Source organism: Pelodiscus sinensis, chromosome 10 (assembly GCF_049634645.1).
Source record: "Pelodiscus sinensis isolate JC-2024 chromosome 10, ASM4963464v1, whole genome shotgun sequence".
In the NCBI taxonomy this organism is placed as follows: Eukaryota; Metazoa; Chordata; order Testudines; family Trionychidae; genus Pelodiscus; species Pelodiscus sinensis.
Window position 1 is genome coordinate 50,686,638 of NC_134720.1, and position 17,839 is coordinate 50,704,476.

The 17,839-nt window shown below is 45.6% G+C and overlaps 1 protein-coding gene across 1 annotated transcript in view; it reads right to left on the reverse strand.

Annotated features, from left to right (window-relative positions):
- PSMD1 (proteasome 26S subunit, non-ATPase 1) overlaps positions 1 to 17,839 on the reverse strand; it is a 126,418-nt gene that overhangs the window by 97,863 nt on the left and 10,716 nt on the right. The window contains exons 6-14 of the mRNA XM_075938171.1: positions 15,982 to 16,125; positions 13,351 to 13,577; positions 10,694 to 10,754; positions 8,209 to 8,337; positions 6,890 to 6,978; positions 4,890 to 4,968; positions 2,467 to 2,640; positions 1,488 to 1,599; positions 107 to 303 (exon numbers count right to left, since the gene is read on the reverse strand). Of these exons, the coding sequence (XP_075794286.1) occupies positions 107 to 303; positions 1,488 to 1,599; positions 2,467 to 2,640; positions 4,890 to 4,968; positions 6,890 to 6,978; positions 8,209 to 8,337; positions 10,694 to 10,754; positions 13,351 to 13,577; positions 15,982 to 16,125 (1,212 nt within the window). The remainder of the gene's footprint in view (positions 1 to 106; positions 304 to 1,487; positions 1,600 to 2,466; positions 2,641 to 4,889; positions 4,969 to 6,889; positions 6,979 to 8,208; positions 8,338 to 10,693; positions 10,755 to 13,350; positions 13,578 to 15,981; positions 16,126 to 17,839) is intronic.

Consider the following 17,839-nt stretch of genomic DNA (forward strand, 5'->3'; position numbering starts at 1 on the left):
ACTTTTCTATTGAAAGTGATCATGCTGACCAAGCTGGAGATTTCAGACGGGGACAGAGGGAAGTCTCTGAAACAGACCATGATGCTATCGAAACAGTCACGCTCACCTTATCTCTGCAGAGACTTTCTATGAGGGCATCGGCTTCCTCCATCCTCCCATACATCACCAGCGCAATGCCAACAGCCAGGCCCCGCAAGATCTTTTCATGCTGGGTCTCCTGTGCGTAGCCGACCATGTCTTCAATAGCCTGAGCATTTTTAGATCCCAGCATTACCAGACCCAAGGCCAGACCCGCTGCTTCACCTGCATAGCAGAAAAAGGCAATCAGGAAAGCATGCAGTGCTCCCAAAACAGGCTAGTCTATCAACTCCTATGTAAACACAAGACCCAGAGACTCCCCCTACTGAGATACAGACCGATACAGAATTTCCAGGCACTGTGCCCAGCAGATCCACTGCTTAGCATGAAGTCTGCTGACTCCCAAAAGCTACAGAAAGAAGGGAAGGACACTTCTAAAGGGAAACTGCAAAGGCATACGGATGGCATGTACAAGAGCTACGCTGGTAGAAACCTCAGAGACAGTAGCATAATAAAATGACTGCCTGGAAAATACTATAAAAGCTACTTAAAAGATAGATTGTTAATGCATCAATGTCTTCATATTTGAATAAAATCACCATGGAAGGTGTATTTGATTTACACCTTAGGTTGCTAGATACCAGCCCAAAGCCCTGAGGCTAATGCTATGCCCTTGCAGGTTCAATGTCTCTCTCATGCCAGGACACATGCATCTCGATCCAGATCATCTCCTAATTTCTTCTGTTAATCTGAGCCGATGCCACAGTGGCCTTCATGAGCCCCTCCAGTCAGCCTCTCCTAGCCAAAAAGGTCATGGTGAGGTCTGGCAGGAATGTGGGGCCAAAACAGGTTAAAAAGCAGGAAGAGACGTTTCCTTGGATCCCCATGGATGAAATAAAGGCTCCCCTAGAAAGACACATCAGGTCACTCAATCATGTTCCCTGCTATTCTTAGACTCATCTTATGGCAGAGGCTATCTCTTGTTAAGTGCTTGTACAATGCATAATACAACAAGGCCTGCGGGCATCACTGCAATCAGGGGCATGGGAACATTTTTCAAGCGGGGTGGGGGAAGGTGCTAAGCCACCTTACCCTGTCCACCCTCACCCACAGCTGAGGCCGGCAGCCAGCGGAACCTGGGGCATGGGGCTCACCTGGGACCCCAGCACATAGGGCCATCAGCAGAGTCCCCAGTGCATGGGGCTGGCAGCTGAGACCCCGGGCACTAGGCCAGAAGGCCCAAGGTGCTGCAGCACCCTCCCACACCGAGTTCCCGTGCCCATGACGGCCAATGTAAACAAAATAAATGACCCTTGTAGGTCATGGAAAGGCCAGAACAGAGTTGCACAGGAAATCGTCTATATTACTAGCAAGGGCTCAGATGGCTGTTTCAGAAGCAGCATCTTTACCTGTCACTGCATCGTCCTGGTAGAGGTTTGTTTTCAGCAGATCATACACATCCTGGCGTGCCGTCCCCATGGCAGCCAGACCCAGACCCAGGCTGCCACCGTGTCGAACAATCTACAAAAAAGCACAACCGTTTTCCTTCTTAGCGTAATAAACTGGGAAGGTCCTTACTTCAGCTGAAGCAGCCAGAGCGGTAAGCTGGAAACTGTGTGTGTATGGCCTGACCCCGGTTAAAAAAAAAGCCAAATGAACCCTCATTATGAATCTCAATTCTGCTTTTTCAGCCAGCCCCAGACCATTGCTTCCTCTGACCAAGACAGCAGCCACGTTCCCAAACCCAGACCACAGACCTGCCCAGTAAGGAGTGTTGCAAGCCCCATACAACTGATTTTCTGAGGACTTAGGTTTAACACTCTTCTAAGGAGTTATTTAAACAGGGGCACAATTATACACAGGTCTGCAGTGGGCAAAATGTATTGCACACACAGACCCAGATTGGAAACTTTTTCCTAAGCGCCACGCCCCCATCATCTTGACAACTCTCTGAATGCATGAGGAGCAACACAGTGCGAAGTAAAGCCCCAAACGAGAGTGATCTTTACAGCTAGAATGATTCACAAACGTGGTGGGGATCTTAGGAGATACACCAAAGAACATAAAGCCCACACAGGGCGACACCAATGGACCATCTAGCCCAATAGCCTGTTTTCTGACAGTGGGCAATGCCAGAAGCTTCAAAGGGAACGAAAAAAATAAAGCAATGATCAAAGCCAAAAAGTCTCAGGGCACCTTGAAGACTGACAGGTTTATTTGGGCAGAAGTGGGTAAAAAACCACTTCATCGGCATGCAAGTCCTTCCTAAAATCCCACTAATAGCAAAAAGAGAATTTTCCGTAGCCATTGCCTTAATGTCTGAAGCAGCTACAGCACTGTTAGGTACAAGACAACACATTGAGGTTCACTGTTACATCTTGTACGCACATCGTTACTGGCGTTCTTCAGCTGGTTCAGCAGATAGTCAATGATGTCACCACCGTGATTAGCATGAATCAGACCCAATGCATATAGACCGCCGCCCTCCTGATAGGCTGAGCCCGGCGAGGTGTCTTTGGGTAAGTAGGTTGCCATTAATTGTAGAGCTTCCTTCTCATGACCCTGCGAGTTCATTGCCCAAGAGGGTTGAGGGAAGGGAGAAAATAAAAGGAGAAAAAAAAAACCAGTGTTACAATATTTTACCACTCCGCAGGAAACGTATGCTTTCTCCACCAATTTCCATGCTGAGATCTATCGTTAGTCCCTCACAAGCCCCACACGTTCAACCTTTTAATGCTGTGTTCTCTGCACTTCTGAACTATTTAGTCACTCAGAGGCATGTGACTACACTCCAGTCATGTGATCAATATCCAAATAATGGATCAATATCCAATGCAAATAAACTGGACCTAGGAGCCATACCTGGCTGAACAATCAGGATGCTTTAAATAAAAGTTCCAACCCCACAGGGCAATTGCAATAGCTTCTCACTATTTCAAGACTGTCTTTAACCCTCCTTTCCCAGCCCTGAAACAGCAAGTTCTGCCACCATCGTAGTTCCTCTGGAACATATTATTCGAGGCTCAGTAACATCAACAAGCCACAAAATAAAGTTACAAAACTGCAGACATTTAAAGGAGGTAAATGGAAGCTACCATCTTCTGCAGCTGATGCAAAGGAGGGGAGAAGAGCGGTCTCTCTGTACAATAGCAAAAAAAGGCCCCCTTTCTCTTGTAAGGTGGACAAACGTGTGTCTAGGTCACAGCTTCACTGCACTTATTCAAAGCAAGGTGTGACCTATCAGGGTTACAGATCATTAAATCCACCTCACAGGCATAGTATTCCCGTCCATCCAAACGGTCCTTGAAAATACTTTGCTCCACAGAAAGAAGATATATTTGGAAGGCAGTAATCATCTATTCATTCACTGTATTCTTCTTTGGTGTACTTGGGTTTTGACAGGTCAGTTGAAGAATCTTCCTTTTAAGTCACATTTCTCCACCACTTCTCTGACCATAATTACACAACATGACTCTGCCTAGCCCCGGACAGGTGTACACATGCTTCCGAAAAAAATATAACTGGACATCAGCCTGAGTCTTTGCACATTTCTATGATTAAGAAGCTGACATGTCCTGATGTCTCGTAAAGAACAGATGTTCAGTTTATGGTATCTGGAGATGCTCATCAAAACATTTGACCCCGTCCACAGCAGAAGTTTTAACTAGAGATGTTAGCGAGTAGTGGACTACTCAACTACCCAATAAGCATAAATAAGTTTATCGGGTAGATGACTGGAGTACTCATGGTGCTGCCGCCTGCTCCCGCTGCCTCTATCCGAGGCAGCAGGGGGGGATAGGGAAGGATGCTCTGGCAGCTCCGGCAGCAGCTCCTGTCCCCCAAGCAGCCTCTGTTCATGGTGGCCGGGGCTGACTGCAGCCAGGGGCTGCTCCAGCAGCAGTCCCTGGCCATTACAAACAGGAGCTGCTGGATTTGGCGCAAGCCAGGACCAAGCAGTCCCAGGTTGCACCGGTCCGGGAGGCTGTACCTCTGCTTTTGAAATGCAGTACGAGCCCAGCAGCTCTTACTTCATTTAAAATGCAGAGCCGCAGCGCAGTGGCTCCCGGAGCTACCTCAAGCCAGGACTGCTAGGTCCCAGCTCCAGGAGTTATCCCTGCTCCAGTTCTGCAGAGCAACCACTTATCGACTAATCATGTAGTTGATACAAATGGTATTGACTACACAATTAGCCAGATAACTGCAATTTAATATCCTTCGTTGTAACAGTGGTTTTATAATGGGCTAGAGTCCCAACCACCTAAATTGGTTACAGATCACATGGTTCAGTTTGTGCTCACACAGCAACCGTTCTGCCAGACACATTTACATGTCCAAAAGCTTCCTCTCTGTTTGTACCAGGACATCTGGGGACAGTCTGGGCACCTCTTCTAGGGTGCAGTGCCTCAGCAGGCTTGAAGTTCCTGCAGAACAGCCACAAAGGGCGGCATTGGCAGCACATGGGGCAAGGCACTCCAACATGTCCCTGAAACAGTTATATGAACACGGTGAAAGTGCCTGGATTGCACTGCAAATTTTTTTTAAAAAGGACCAACCCACTCTCAGAAGGACAACCATGGGCCATCCAAGGGCACGGGCATGGATCAGGTACCATTAGCTGTCTGCACTGTACAAGCCAACAAACCAATTTACAGCCAATCTTATCAGGGACTAGTTACAAATGGGGTTACCAGTTGGAGCGTGAAAAGGACCGTAGTGTGTCACACAAATTCCCTATTCCAGGAGAAACAGTCTCAGCCTTGGCATGGGAAGAGTTTAAGCGTTGGCACCGAGGAATGAATGGCGCACATTACCTTATGTATGACTCCCAGACTGGCAGTAGCAGTAAATTTAGCCCAATTCGTGGCTCTGGCCAGCCACTCCAAATTATCTCTGGAAAGAGGAAAGTCAGGGGTTAAATACTGTTTCTATAGTACCCCATTAGGGATATAAAATTCCAGTTAAAAAGTTAACTGGTTAAACATTATGTTTAACCAGTTAACAGGACTGGTGGGCTGCTCTGGTCAGGCAGGGTCGGGACCACCGCCTTGCACCCATGATGGTTAACCAGTTACCCTCAGTAAGCATGCTGGTAAGGCACTGTTTACTGAGTAACCGGTTAACCAGCTAACCCTTTACATCTCTACACCCCAAGACCCACTTCATCAGGAAAAACTGCTGTTGGAGATGGGGAGGGGTTGCTTCCATGCTCTATTGCCTAGAGCAGCCCTGATTTCTGGTTGGCTCCAGCTCAGCCGCTGAACACTGACAAACACTGTACTGCACAGAAGCAGTGAGGACACAGAACTACATAAATCTACTGCACTAATCCAGGAACACCTGTATTACCAAGGAGGAACTGGCCTTGCGCACCACCATGCCCCCTCTCCCTGGCTGGGGGAAGGGCAGCACAGCAACACACTTCCCCTGTCATTTATCCCTACTCCTCCCATAGTGGCAGGGGTGACAAAACCATGTGCCAGGTAAGCGCCCCACCCCAATCCGCCTCATGCCTAGACCCTGCAGTGCCCTCCCTGGCCCAGCAAAACTTTAAATCCAGCATACCCTGTTCCTCAGGGTTGCCAGATTAAAGAGTTTCAAGTGTACAACATATTCGAAGACCTGGTTGCAGGCTGATCCAGCCTTCCAGAGAGCTAGAGACTGCTCACCATGCCACTCATCAGAGCTGATCCCAGCTCAGAAAGTCATTTTCTTTCTTCACCTCCAGTTGTAGGGTCAGGCCCCACCTTTGACCTCCATGAGTGTCACTAGCGCACCAGCAAGCCAGCCTCCATTCACAGGAAAACAGGAACTGCCAGACTGGCTTAGACTAGTGCTCCGTCTAGAGCAGAACCCCATCTCGGACAGTAGCCAAACCCAGATGCTTCAGAGGTAACTCCATGAACAGGCTGATGTGAGATCATCTGACCCTCCAACTCAGTCTCATTTTGATCTCTATGGGCACATCTACACAGCAGGGCTAAAGCCGAATTACGCTACGCAACATCAGCTATGTCAATTGCGTAGCTTAAGTCAAAATAGCTTCACTCAGCTTTTGGTGCTGTCGGCACAGCAGGAAGTCGAAGGAAGAACACTCTTCCTTTGACTTCCCCCTTACTCCTCGAGAAATGAGGGTTACCACGAGTCGGAGTAAGATGTCCTCCAGCTTGACATTATTCTGAAATAAAGGCTTGTAGTATAGACGCACATGATGTTATTTAGGAATAAGGACAGTTACTCGGCAATAACTCTGCAGTGTAGGCGTACCTTAATAGTCCAAGCCTGGCTTTAGCTACAAAGCACAGGATTTAATATCACTTTCAAATTGATAATTCAAGTATAGAAGCTCTGGCTAGTCTTGATATCCATGTTATCCAGTGCCTTTATGGATTCTGATAAATTCTTGGCCATAATGAATTCCTGTGGCTGAGTTCTGCACACACTAATTATATGAAGTGGGAAAAGCCATTTCTTCTATGGGGTTTGATTTTCCCACTTTTGGATTTCACTGAACGTCCCTTGCTTTTGTTTTATGAGACAGAAGATAAGCAGCACCCAATCTCCGTTCTTTAAGCCATTTGTTCTCTCATATATTTTTCTCACATCCCCACTTATCCACCTCCTTTCTAAGGGAAACAATTCCAGCCTGTTTACAAGTTTCTCAGGACCGCTTTTCCAAACCCCTTGATCATAATCACTCCTTTGCTGATCCCCCTCTAGCTCTGCAATGTCCTTTTGCAGATGGGCTGAACAGTATTGCGCATCGAATTCTAGCTTTCTGAATGCAAACTGGACCTCTTTACAACGTAGTTACCTAAGGAATTGGTCACTAGTTGTCCCACAGTGCATGAAGGAGTTTGCTATAACAGTCGCCGTGTGGCACACAGAGTTCCGCACTGCATCCTGGAAGAGCACAAGGGGATGAGTATCAACCAAAAGCAATAAACAGATGTTAGATTGCAGGAAAAAAATTTTCCTAAGACGCATCACTCAGCTCACTTTGGACATGTATTGGAAAAACAAGTCACAATTGGATTAAGTTGTATTAACTAACCCCAACCTAACCATCATCTTTTTCCTGATGGTGATGCATTGCTTGTTAATACACACCTATGTAATATCAACTCAGTTTTTCTGATGCAGACCAGTCCTCTCTGTAAACTTCTGGAATGAAGCAACTGTACAAACTGAGAAGAGAACTCTCTTAAATGGCGAGGAGCTTCAGAAACCTATTGCTACACAATAATTGCTGTTAACCGCAATTTCAAGCTCTTCCTAGAAGATTACACTGAATTACTATTCAAAAGAGCTTTATATATTTCTAACACATTTCAAGTGGAACCTCTCAACAGATGTGTACTTGCTTAAAGCAACAGTTTCAAACCACCTCCTACTGAGAATAGAAATTACATTCAGATTTCATCTCTCTACTGTGGTTTACAACAAACACTTGGTTTAAAAGATAGGGGAACAAAGTTTGCTATGAGCCCAAAGGATGCACCTACATGTTTACACACACCCCCTTTCATTAGTATCCTCCATAGTGGAACAGAAATGGTTTGAGTTCCCCAATACAGCCGGGCCCCAAGTTGCGAACAGTCGACTTACGATCGTTTGCATTTACGACCAAAGCTGTTGTAAATGGCGGACCCCAAATTACGAACGCGATCCGCGCTTACGAACAGCGCGGTCACGCGTAACTCTACGGGGTCTGACTTTAGGAACAAACTGAGTTACAACCAATTGCTTGGTCCGTAACCGGTTCGTAAGTCGGGAAGAGGCTGTACATTCAGTTTGTTCCTTGCGTTATTTTAATGCATCTTGATCTTTAACCTACAGATACAGCAAAAGGTGCCTGCACACTGCAGGATTCCTTTGGGCCACACTTCAGGGGCTGATGGCTTTGGGCCAAATGGTGAGAACAAGCAGACCTCCCTTAGCCTGGATGTTTCAAAATGAATTTGCTCTGACTAATATAGTCAGCTAGATCTTTAGAGACAATAGAGACTGTTCCAAGAGACATGCAGGCTATGCTAACACCTAGTCCTCTAAGGAGAGACACTACATTCAATATTGAAACAAATCAACAGAAAATCTGTTATGATTCCAGAAAGACAACCCGAAACCACTTACCTTTGTGTTTTTGAGAATCATCAGGTCTGTATTGTTGTTTCGTATTAAAAACTGCAGATGTAACTCAATAGCCATTTCGCCACTTAAAATTTTAATCATTTTTGAAGTCTGGTCCTTAGGTTCTGGGTTCTACACACACAGACGACAAAAACAAAACACGTCTTCAGCATCCTGTATTCTCCCAGGATCAAACTCTGTTAAAACACTGGCTGATGAGACAGCTAATAGACAAGCTCATTTTCAGTATGCCCCCTTCAGAAACCAGCACTTCTAGGATGAGAAAATGGCATTCACTCTTCCCTAAATGCCTCTCTCAGCTCTTGGACACAGTAACGGGACAGCGTCTATGTAGGAGTATAGGGGACAGATACCCTAAGATTGGATGCAGCTACTGATCTGAATGGAAGGTACTGAGACCTGCACCAAATGCCAAAAAGGCTCAACATGTTGCTTTGTTTGGACTCTTATATGTTCAAGAGATGAAAAAATAATTGCTACCAAAAGGCAGTCACCTATATTAACACTGTGTTTATATTTCCTGGGGGATTGTACTGGGGAAGGACTCAAAGCAACAATACTTTGGGCGTCACAGGCTGCTCCTCACAATGTGACTAGAACTGCTCAGGAAATTAGAGCACATAATTTAATGCAGATCAATGGAAGCCACCTGTCCCCAGCGTACAACAGCTGGGGAAAGAGAACCCAGTGTTAAGACTTTTGGAACATTCTGCCAGGAACTGCTCTATTTCTGTTGCCTGCTTGCTTCCAGTGCTCTGTACGGATGTTAAAAACTGATTAATACAGCAGCCTTTGCCTGCCAGGCTCCTGGGGAGGCTTCGCTGCCCTGCCACAGTGAAGAATGTAACTGACACTATTACCTGATAAGCATCAGCTTCCTGGTTAAATGGTTAATCTGTTGAATTCTAACATCTCTAGTGCTCTGCCAGAACCACATGAACCTCTAGCTCCAGATAACTTCTTCAGGGTAAGTCTCTGCGTGGTTCTCGTTCACAGAGGGTGGAAAGTACATCGGGTCTCTTTGTAGCAGCTTTATGTCAAACAGACTTGCTGAGAACAGGCCTTCAACTAATCTCCTCAATTATTTCTTTTCTGACCTGGGGCAGATTAAACTCAAGAATGCTTGCTCGCCTCTGGTCACAACCAATGGCGTTCATGATGCTGAAACTAGCCCAAGACACCACACCCCAGAAGGTACACTGCTCACAGGCTCTTGGACAAGGTAAGAAATTCCACCCTGTTGTTTCCTTGCATGAACCTAGTTTCAGCAAATATTTCTACTCACATTCAAACCAACAGAGCATCTCCCTACAAGAGAATCACGCAGCATCCCATGACTAGTTCGCATGTGCGCATTACCTTTGGGCAGCATTTTATTTATTTCCTTTCTCCACCCCCCCAGAAACTGCAAGGTAGGTGGTTGTGTTTGCTGCTTAGTGTGTTGGGTGGCAATGTATGTGTATATTTACAGTTCTCCTTTCTTCTAACACACCAGAGAGTAAGCTGGGCACTACAGCAATCTAATGAGCCAACCAAGTAGCGCAGTGTGCACTATTCCCGGGCAGGGATCAGAACTCAAGCACCAAGCTTTGTCATTCAGTGCAGGCTGTAAGCACGGCTGAGGATAAGAGTACAGCCCATCAGGGAAAGAGAGCACGTTGTACTACTTTGGCAGCTATTTTCAGCATTCCAGGAGCAACATCCAGTTAGCAAAATTGTCACCGCATGGCTTGTGGAGGAATGGGGCAATTCACCAGCCTGTACAAAAATGAAGCCTCCAACACCTGGTAAAATGTCAGTCCTTTTCTTTAGGGAAGGGTTAACTTCCTCAAGACCAACATAGTCCAAAACAATAGATAAATCAGGTCCTTCTACCTGACCCAGAGTCTCCCGCAGAAGTCTACACGTTGCCTGCTGTTTTTTCTCCGAGCTGCTTGCTGGCATTTTATCTGCAGGCCAAATGACTAGCAGGCTATCACTTGACCCCTGGCCTCAAAATGATTACCTTCTAGGACAGGGATGCAGAGGGAGGAAAAGACAGACAGACAGAAAAGACAGGCAGACAGAAAGAAAGGAAAGACAGACACGACACAAAGACACAAACCCTCAGTATGTGGCCTCTGCCTTGGAAGGAGAAAGGAAGGCAAAAGACACTCCCCTCACACCAGAGCTTAGAAGGGTCCGAGGCTAGCAGATTTTATGTGCTCCAGGACTGCAAGGGACACACAGGAAGGCTGGAGTGACAGCACAGACTCCCCAGTGCTAGGAGGAGCCCTGAGCCTCGGAGGCCAGACCCAGGTAAGCCTTAGGTTCCCCACCCCTGCTTTAGGACGAAGCCAACTTAGTCACAGATAGGGCTACATCTGAATTCCTTAAAGGGTCATCCCACTTCGTGACAGGGAGGAAGAGGATGAGATCTAAGCAAAACGCGTCTGGAGAGCTGAACACAACACTGCGTGGCACTCACAGATTCTGCAGACTTCACAGCACAAGTGCTACTTGGCTTCTCTTCCGTTTCCATAGTGTCACTGAAAGTAAACACAAATACAAACTAATAAATACCACCCAGTTCACCTCTCGTGACTGCTTTGGCAGCAGCCAAATACTGCGTCTTAACACAGGAGCCTGGGGCGTGAATGGAATCTCTGTGGATAAGAGACCTTGGGCGCAGCACAGGGCTGACGCACACGAGCCTAACAGCTCTCTACAACCCGAGTCTGATGGGAGTTAGGCATGAAAGGCTGGGAGAATCCGAACCCCCATGCTGACTTGAAAGTGCAATGATTCAAGAAAGCCTGAACAGCAGGGGAGAAGTGAGGGAAAACCACTGGTGGAAACGTGTTTGGGAGCGAGACACAGCAAGGAAACGACCTCCATACTCAAAAGCTTCAGGGCCACCACGGTCAGTAAGGTTAGACACTGTGATAAAGGGAAAAGCAATCCAAGTCGGTAAGCTGGCACTGACATATTTGGAGGGCGGAGAGAAACGTTCCGTGTATTGCTGTAGTCCAATATACAGCACAGATTCTCTCTGCTCAACATTTTTAAACAAATGCAGGTAGTTTTCCAGGCTCCCCTGAGGAAAGCCAAACCCATCAGAACCTGTGTGGGCTCTCTCTGACTATCACACCTGGATGGGTATTAAAACCAAGTTGGAGACAACAATTATTTCACTTCTCACCCAAGCAATGGCACCTCCAAAAGCATAAGCCCCCACCAATGCTAGGAGAAGATGCCAGGAGAGGAATCTGCCCAGATGTGTGCGCGTGTGCGTCAAAAAAAAAAAACCCAAAAAAAACAAAAGCTGAATTTCCATTGCTCAAGGGTGAGGGCGGCTGCCTACTGTCCCCTGCAATTCAATCTTTAGAGAAAGTGCTCAGAGAGAACTGTACTAGGGCACAGGCGGATTTATCAACTGCTTTATGGGTACACGGTCCATCTTATGGTGTGACATCACAACAAGGAAATATCGACCTGCTACATGCACACTCTTAACTGAAGAAACTAAGGTGTTTGGAACCAGTTTCCTACGTTTCCACAGGCTCATGTGTTTTGGCAGGCTTGGTTTGGACGGCAATCCCCATTAAATGAGATGTAATTAGATGCAGGTGCTTGTATGGCAGCTCTGGAGGCTAGCGACAAGGCACTGCAAGAACAGCAATACTACAGACTTCTTCCATAAGGCTGCACCCACATGCCTCCATCTTATCTTAGAGAGGGCAGTCTCCATAGCCTGCAGACTACTGGTGAGAGACCAGAGAGGAGATGAAATGAGACGACCAATTTGCAGCACCTGTTCGGGTGCCTTGTACAATGCGGGCATCTGACCACTAAGATCTTGTAATACAGATCGCTGAACAGTCCTCAGATCTGGGGCGGGCAATAATTTAGAAGGGGGGCCACTTCACAAAATTTGTAAGTGGCCATGGGCTGCCCCAGAAGGGGCAGGGCTTGGATGGAAGGGGCGGAGCCAGGACACTTCCATGCTCCCCTACCCACAGACCCTGATTGGCCTGGGGGCAGGGGGAGCACATGAAGTCTTTGCCCCCCCCCCAGTGCCTAGAGAGAACCTTGCAGGGTGCGAGGAGACTTTGCACACTCCCCCTCCCCCAAGCCAATCAGGCAGGAGGAGAGGGGAAGCATGTGCAGTCTCTTGCCTTCCTACCTCCGCCCTACCTTCCTGCCCTCCCCCGACTCCAGGTCTCGATTGGCCTGGGGTGGGGGAGCAGCAGGGTGGCCGCATGCCAGATCAACCCACTTGGTGGGCCAGAACCAGCCCATGGAGGCCCTTTTGCCCACCTCTACCTCAAATGGTACTAACAGTCTTCTAGGCTAGATCTGAACTAATAAGCTTCATCCAAGAAGTGAAAAGCTCTATAGCATAGTGGTAATAACAAAGCCCTTCACTTCCGGTTTATACTGAAAATTTCCCAGGTTTACGAAAGTCATTACTCAGTTTTGACCAATTTTCACCCCAACTGTGGACCATTCAGGTACATGAAAATAGCAATTATATGTTAAGAAAAGCCAATATAGAAGATTAGGTAAGAGGTATTCATACCAAATCAAAGTTAGTCTAAGTGTAATTAAATTCTCTCCATTACAATACCTCTGACCTCCAGTAGCACTAGTAAGTGATACCTGAACCTATGTATTATTTTGTGAACTGTATTTACTTGCATAAAACACCACAGCATTATACTTTTACTTATGAGGCTCTTGCTTTTATCTGTTCTCCTGTCCCTCCCAGTATGAACCCCAATATTTACCCAGAAAATCGTGTCAATTTTGTTCAGCAATTTTCACCCTCTTAATAAACACTTCAAAATTCCCAGGAAATTGTGAAATCTGAAAACGGCCTTGCATATTTCCAATCCCTGGACCATCAATCTATTTGGATTGCATTATAGGATCTACAAAGCAAACACACAAAATCTACACATAGCTATGACTGACAATTGACCTAGGCAGGCCCCTGATTTTTAGTTCTGAGACACTGGCAATAGGTGAAAGAACATGGACACATGCTCTTCTAATGTCCCTGTAGAGTCATTTACAAAATGAATACAACTGGATCCTAACTGAGCATGACAATTACATTTCTACTCAACCCAACATCCCCACCTGTCTCTCTCACATCCAGGGACAGTCCCTGTGTTGGTTGATCCAGGCACAGAGGCAATAGGGGTTCCAACAGTGTGGAGATTCTGGATCACCGAAGACAAGAACTGCTGGCTGGCACTTTCGTACAGATCAAAGCAGATCTGATAAGCCATGAGAAGGTTTTCTTCCTTCACCAACTTTTCCAAGATGTCACTTACAGCCTGGGGGTCATCCAGAAAAATCAGGCACTGGAAAATGAAAAATAAAAGATAAATCCAACAGGTAGAAAATGCTACAAGAAGAAAGAATAGGCATCGATTCTCCAAACTAATTTCTGTACGGTTCTCCCCCACTCACAGCAGATATTGATCATCTTACAATAGTTATTGTAAATGCTTAATATACTCTTTATTCTCATTCTACACACAAGTTACTGTCGGAGAAGCTCCTTAAGAATTAAATGTTTTTCCTCTGTATGACAGCATCTTCTGAAGCTATGTGGTACATCCACTCCATTACAGAAAGAATCGGATAATCTCATTCTAATACTAGAACAAGATTGAAAGGTTTTAACAAATTAATGTGTGCCATTTTGCTGAAAAATCTGTGATACAACAAAACAGGGTATGAAGCTCTTAATGTTCCACCCCTACACCAAGCAACAATAGCACACAGCCTAAATCTACCAGTGGTGTAAGTATGATCATGAAACGGTTTTCTGAAAACAAAATGCTGCATTTATTTCACTGGAGAAAAGAAAGGAAAGCTGTTAAATTTTCTTAACATTCTAAGCAGCAATTACTGACTGATCCTCCACAATAATGCATGAAATCTTTAGTCATAATTCACAGAGTGTAGACTTAGAAGGGACCATTATATCACTAGTCTGACATCCGGTATAACATGGGCCAGAGAATTTCATCCGGATTCCCCTGTAGCAAAACCAATACATTATGTATAACTGAATCACAACTTCCAGAAAGGCCTCCAAACTTGATTAGAAGATATCGAGAGATGGAGAATCCACCACATCCCCTGGTAGTTTGTTCCAATGATTAAATCACCTTGATTGTTAAAAATCTGCCTTATTCCCATTTTGAATTTGTCAGGCTCCTTCTTAAAGGCCCTCACCCTTGTTCTGCCTTTCTCTGCTAGATTAAGGAGCCCTTTAGTATCCGGTAATTTCTCTCCTTGAGGGTACTTTTATACGGTAAATCAAGTAACCTGTCAGGTAACAATGTGGTTTTTCTGTTGCCATATTGGAAGGGCTGTAGTCATAATGGAAGGCCCAAAGACTTCCTCTGCAGCCATTAGCTATGAAGTTGGAGTCATAGCCTCACATTCCATCTAAAGTGCATTAAAATAGCATCATACCAGGCTGTTAAGAAAGAGATTCCATCCTAATGGCAACCAAACTTAGTTTGACCGCATTTCCTCTGGCAAGAAACTGTTTATTGAGGTTCAGATGCGCAGCAATGGTGTCCCTAGCCTCTCTCAGAGGTGTAAATGGGTGACGGGAGGGATCAGAGCTGCCAGATCTCAGCCCTGTGCCAATGACATCGCGCACTGAAATTGGAGTCCCTCCGATGGGCCTGATCCTGACTGGCCATCAAGACAAGTTCACCTGTCTCACTGGGAGTGGTGCGCACTGCATGTCTGGCATGTGCGTTCTGTTTTTGGTAATTAATAAGAGCTGAAGTAGGATATTTCTGCGTAAGGCTCTATCACTGGTTAAAGACCCCGCAAACCCGCAAAGTGTAAGGTTACGCCTGAGCCTGCAGAAGGTTGAGGGTGGGTGCCTATATTGGAAAGGTTACGCCTGAGCCCTAGGAATGGGTAAGGGAGGGTGCCCCTAGAGTGTGAGAGAATTGTGTGAGAGTAACACTCTTCCTTTTGTTACGCTAAACACACTGAACTCTGTGTGGCTTCCATTGCTCAAAAAGTTTGAGGCTCTTTTCTAAACCCTAAGTTTCCGACATTACTTTACAACTATGGAGACCAGAATGGGACACATTTTTCCAGTATCCCTCTGACCAATGCCCCATACAGAAGTAAAAATCACCTCACCCTTCCTACTCCCCTATTTATACAGCTCAGGATCACAATAGGCCTTTTGGCCACAGCGTCCCACTGGGCGCTCACGTTCAGATTCTTGGCCACTATTTAACCTAAACCCTTTCTAGAGTCTCTGCTTTCAAAGACACGTTCTCTGTTCTGAAGAGATGGACTGCAATTCTTGTTCCTAAATGCAAAAACCTTAATTCGGCTGTATTTAATATTTTGCTTGACTAGGATCAGTGAACTAAGCAATCAAGTTCTCTCATTCTTATTTACCATTCCACCAGGCTGTGTTACCCACGATTTGTATCAGCAGCAATTTCATATTTACTGCCAGATCACTGACAAAACGTTCTGGTTCCTCATGTCATTTTAGTACAAGATTTGTTTCAAAACAACCATGACCAAGGATGAAATATCAGCGTCTACCTTTAATGCTGACTTCCATGCAATACATATTTAAACACACCCAGGAACCGGATTTCATTTGTTTAACTAAATATGATCAAAGCCCATATACGAATGAGTTCAATACACCTAGAGACGTTTGTATTAAGCAAAGAGTTTAGGAAAAGCAGAGCTCCACAACATTACCTGGCACACATTGATGAAGTCTGGTTTCTCCAGGTTCATGTAGATTTTAACTAGAACTCTCAGCACTTTATTACGAAATTGCTTATTCTGCATCAAAGACATGCAGAGCTTTAAGCTGTAGGCTAGCATTCCAGGAACATCATTCTGAAATTGAAGAAAAAGATACAGTTCCGACTTTATAACAGATGTTGTTAAAAAACAAGGTTAAGGAATAAAACCATGTGCACATAAATTGTTAATGCGGACAAGCACACACAACTTGACACCTGGTTTCTTATTTTTTCTCTTTCATAGAAACTCAGAAACCACATGCACATAGACACGACCCAAAGAGAAGACCATTTATGCCCAGAAGAGCCAAATTCACTCCAAATTAAAACCTCCAACACAAAGGTCTCTTTAGAGCACAATACTTAAATGATCTGTCCCACACCCTTTTCCTTGAGTATCAGGTGCTCAACCCAATGAAATGCAGGTGTTCAAACACAGAAATGTCAGCAAAATGGATCATCCAGCAAAAGTACTTCCCTGGAGATTGAGAACTAGGAAGGTAAGCAAGTAGTCAAGTTGAGTACTCACTTCTCCCCCTCCCCCCATTACTGCCTGTACCAGCATCTCCCTGGTGCTGCCTCCCCCGCCCCTTCTGCCTCTATCAGAGACAGCAATAGAGAGCAGGAAGTAGGGAAGGCTGCCCCGAAGCAGCCTCTGCCCATGGGGGGTCCTAGTGGGGAGCTTGCCCCCTCCCTCCCGCCATGGACAAGGGCTGCTGCTGTGAAGCAGCCCCTGTTGCCGTGGGCAGAGGCTGGTCAGGGTCTGTGAGCTACCCCCTGCTGCAGCTCTGCATTTTAAATCTAGTAAAAGGCCAACGGCTCTTACTAGATTTAAAATGCATAGCTGCAGCGGCCCCAGCTTGTGCCAGTCCGGGACCTACCCCCACTATGGCTCTGCAGTTTAAATGTAGTAGGAGCCAAAACGCCAGCGCACCTGGCTCCTACTGCATTTAAACTGGAGAAGCGCAGCGGGGCTAGCTTCTGAACCAGCGCGAGCCAGGACAGAGCACCCCCCCTTATCGACTAATCGTGCAGTCAATACAAATTGTAACAACTACACGATTAGTCAATTACCCACCTCTTAACATCCTTATTGAGAACAGAAAAGTCTAATCAGGTCTGACCAGAGCACCTAAGACAAGTTATAGCAAAAACAGAAGGAGTTCAGAAATGAACAAAGTTATCAGCAGTGCGGAAAAACCTACACGAGGACGGTTTAGCTTAAGAGATAGAAATGAAAGGATGGGACATAATTGGGGTCTACAGAATAACAAATGGAATAGACAAGGTAATTTGGGCACTCCTAGTTACTTGCTCTCATAATACAAAAACTAGGGTACATTCAATGAACCAGAAAGGTTACAAACTGAAAGTAGATAAAAAGGAAAAAAAAGCTTTTTTCCATAATGCATACTCAACCTATGCATCCAATTCCTGCAGCACAACAAGGAGCTCAAGATCTTATCAGCATTCTAAAAAGAATGGGCCATTTATGTGGATAATCAGAACACCCACAGTTACAATGGGTAGGTTATACAATGTTTAAAACAAAGAGAGGCTCTTACATTGCCTAGTAAACACCTTTCTGGGAAGAGGTGCCAACACTTCATTCCTCAGATTTGCTCATGGAAAGAGTTCCATGAGTCATTTCTGAAATCAAAATGTCCCCAGTACTCAGACTTGCCTGTAGGATGCTTACACAGTGCAACACATTTGATGCCCCCCTTAAATACTAGAGAGAGAAATAAAATAGATAAGACATGACAAGGTAAAAATTGCATCATTCAAGCTGAATCATTGGGTTTCAC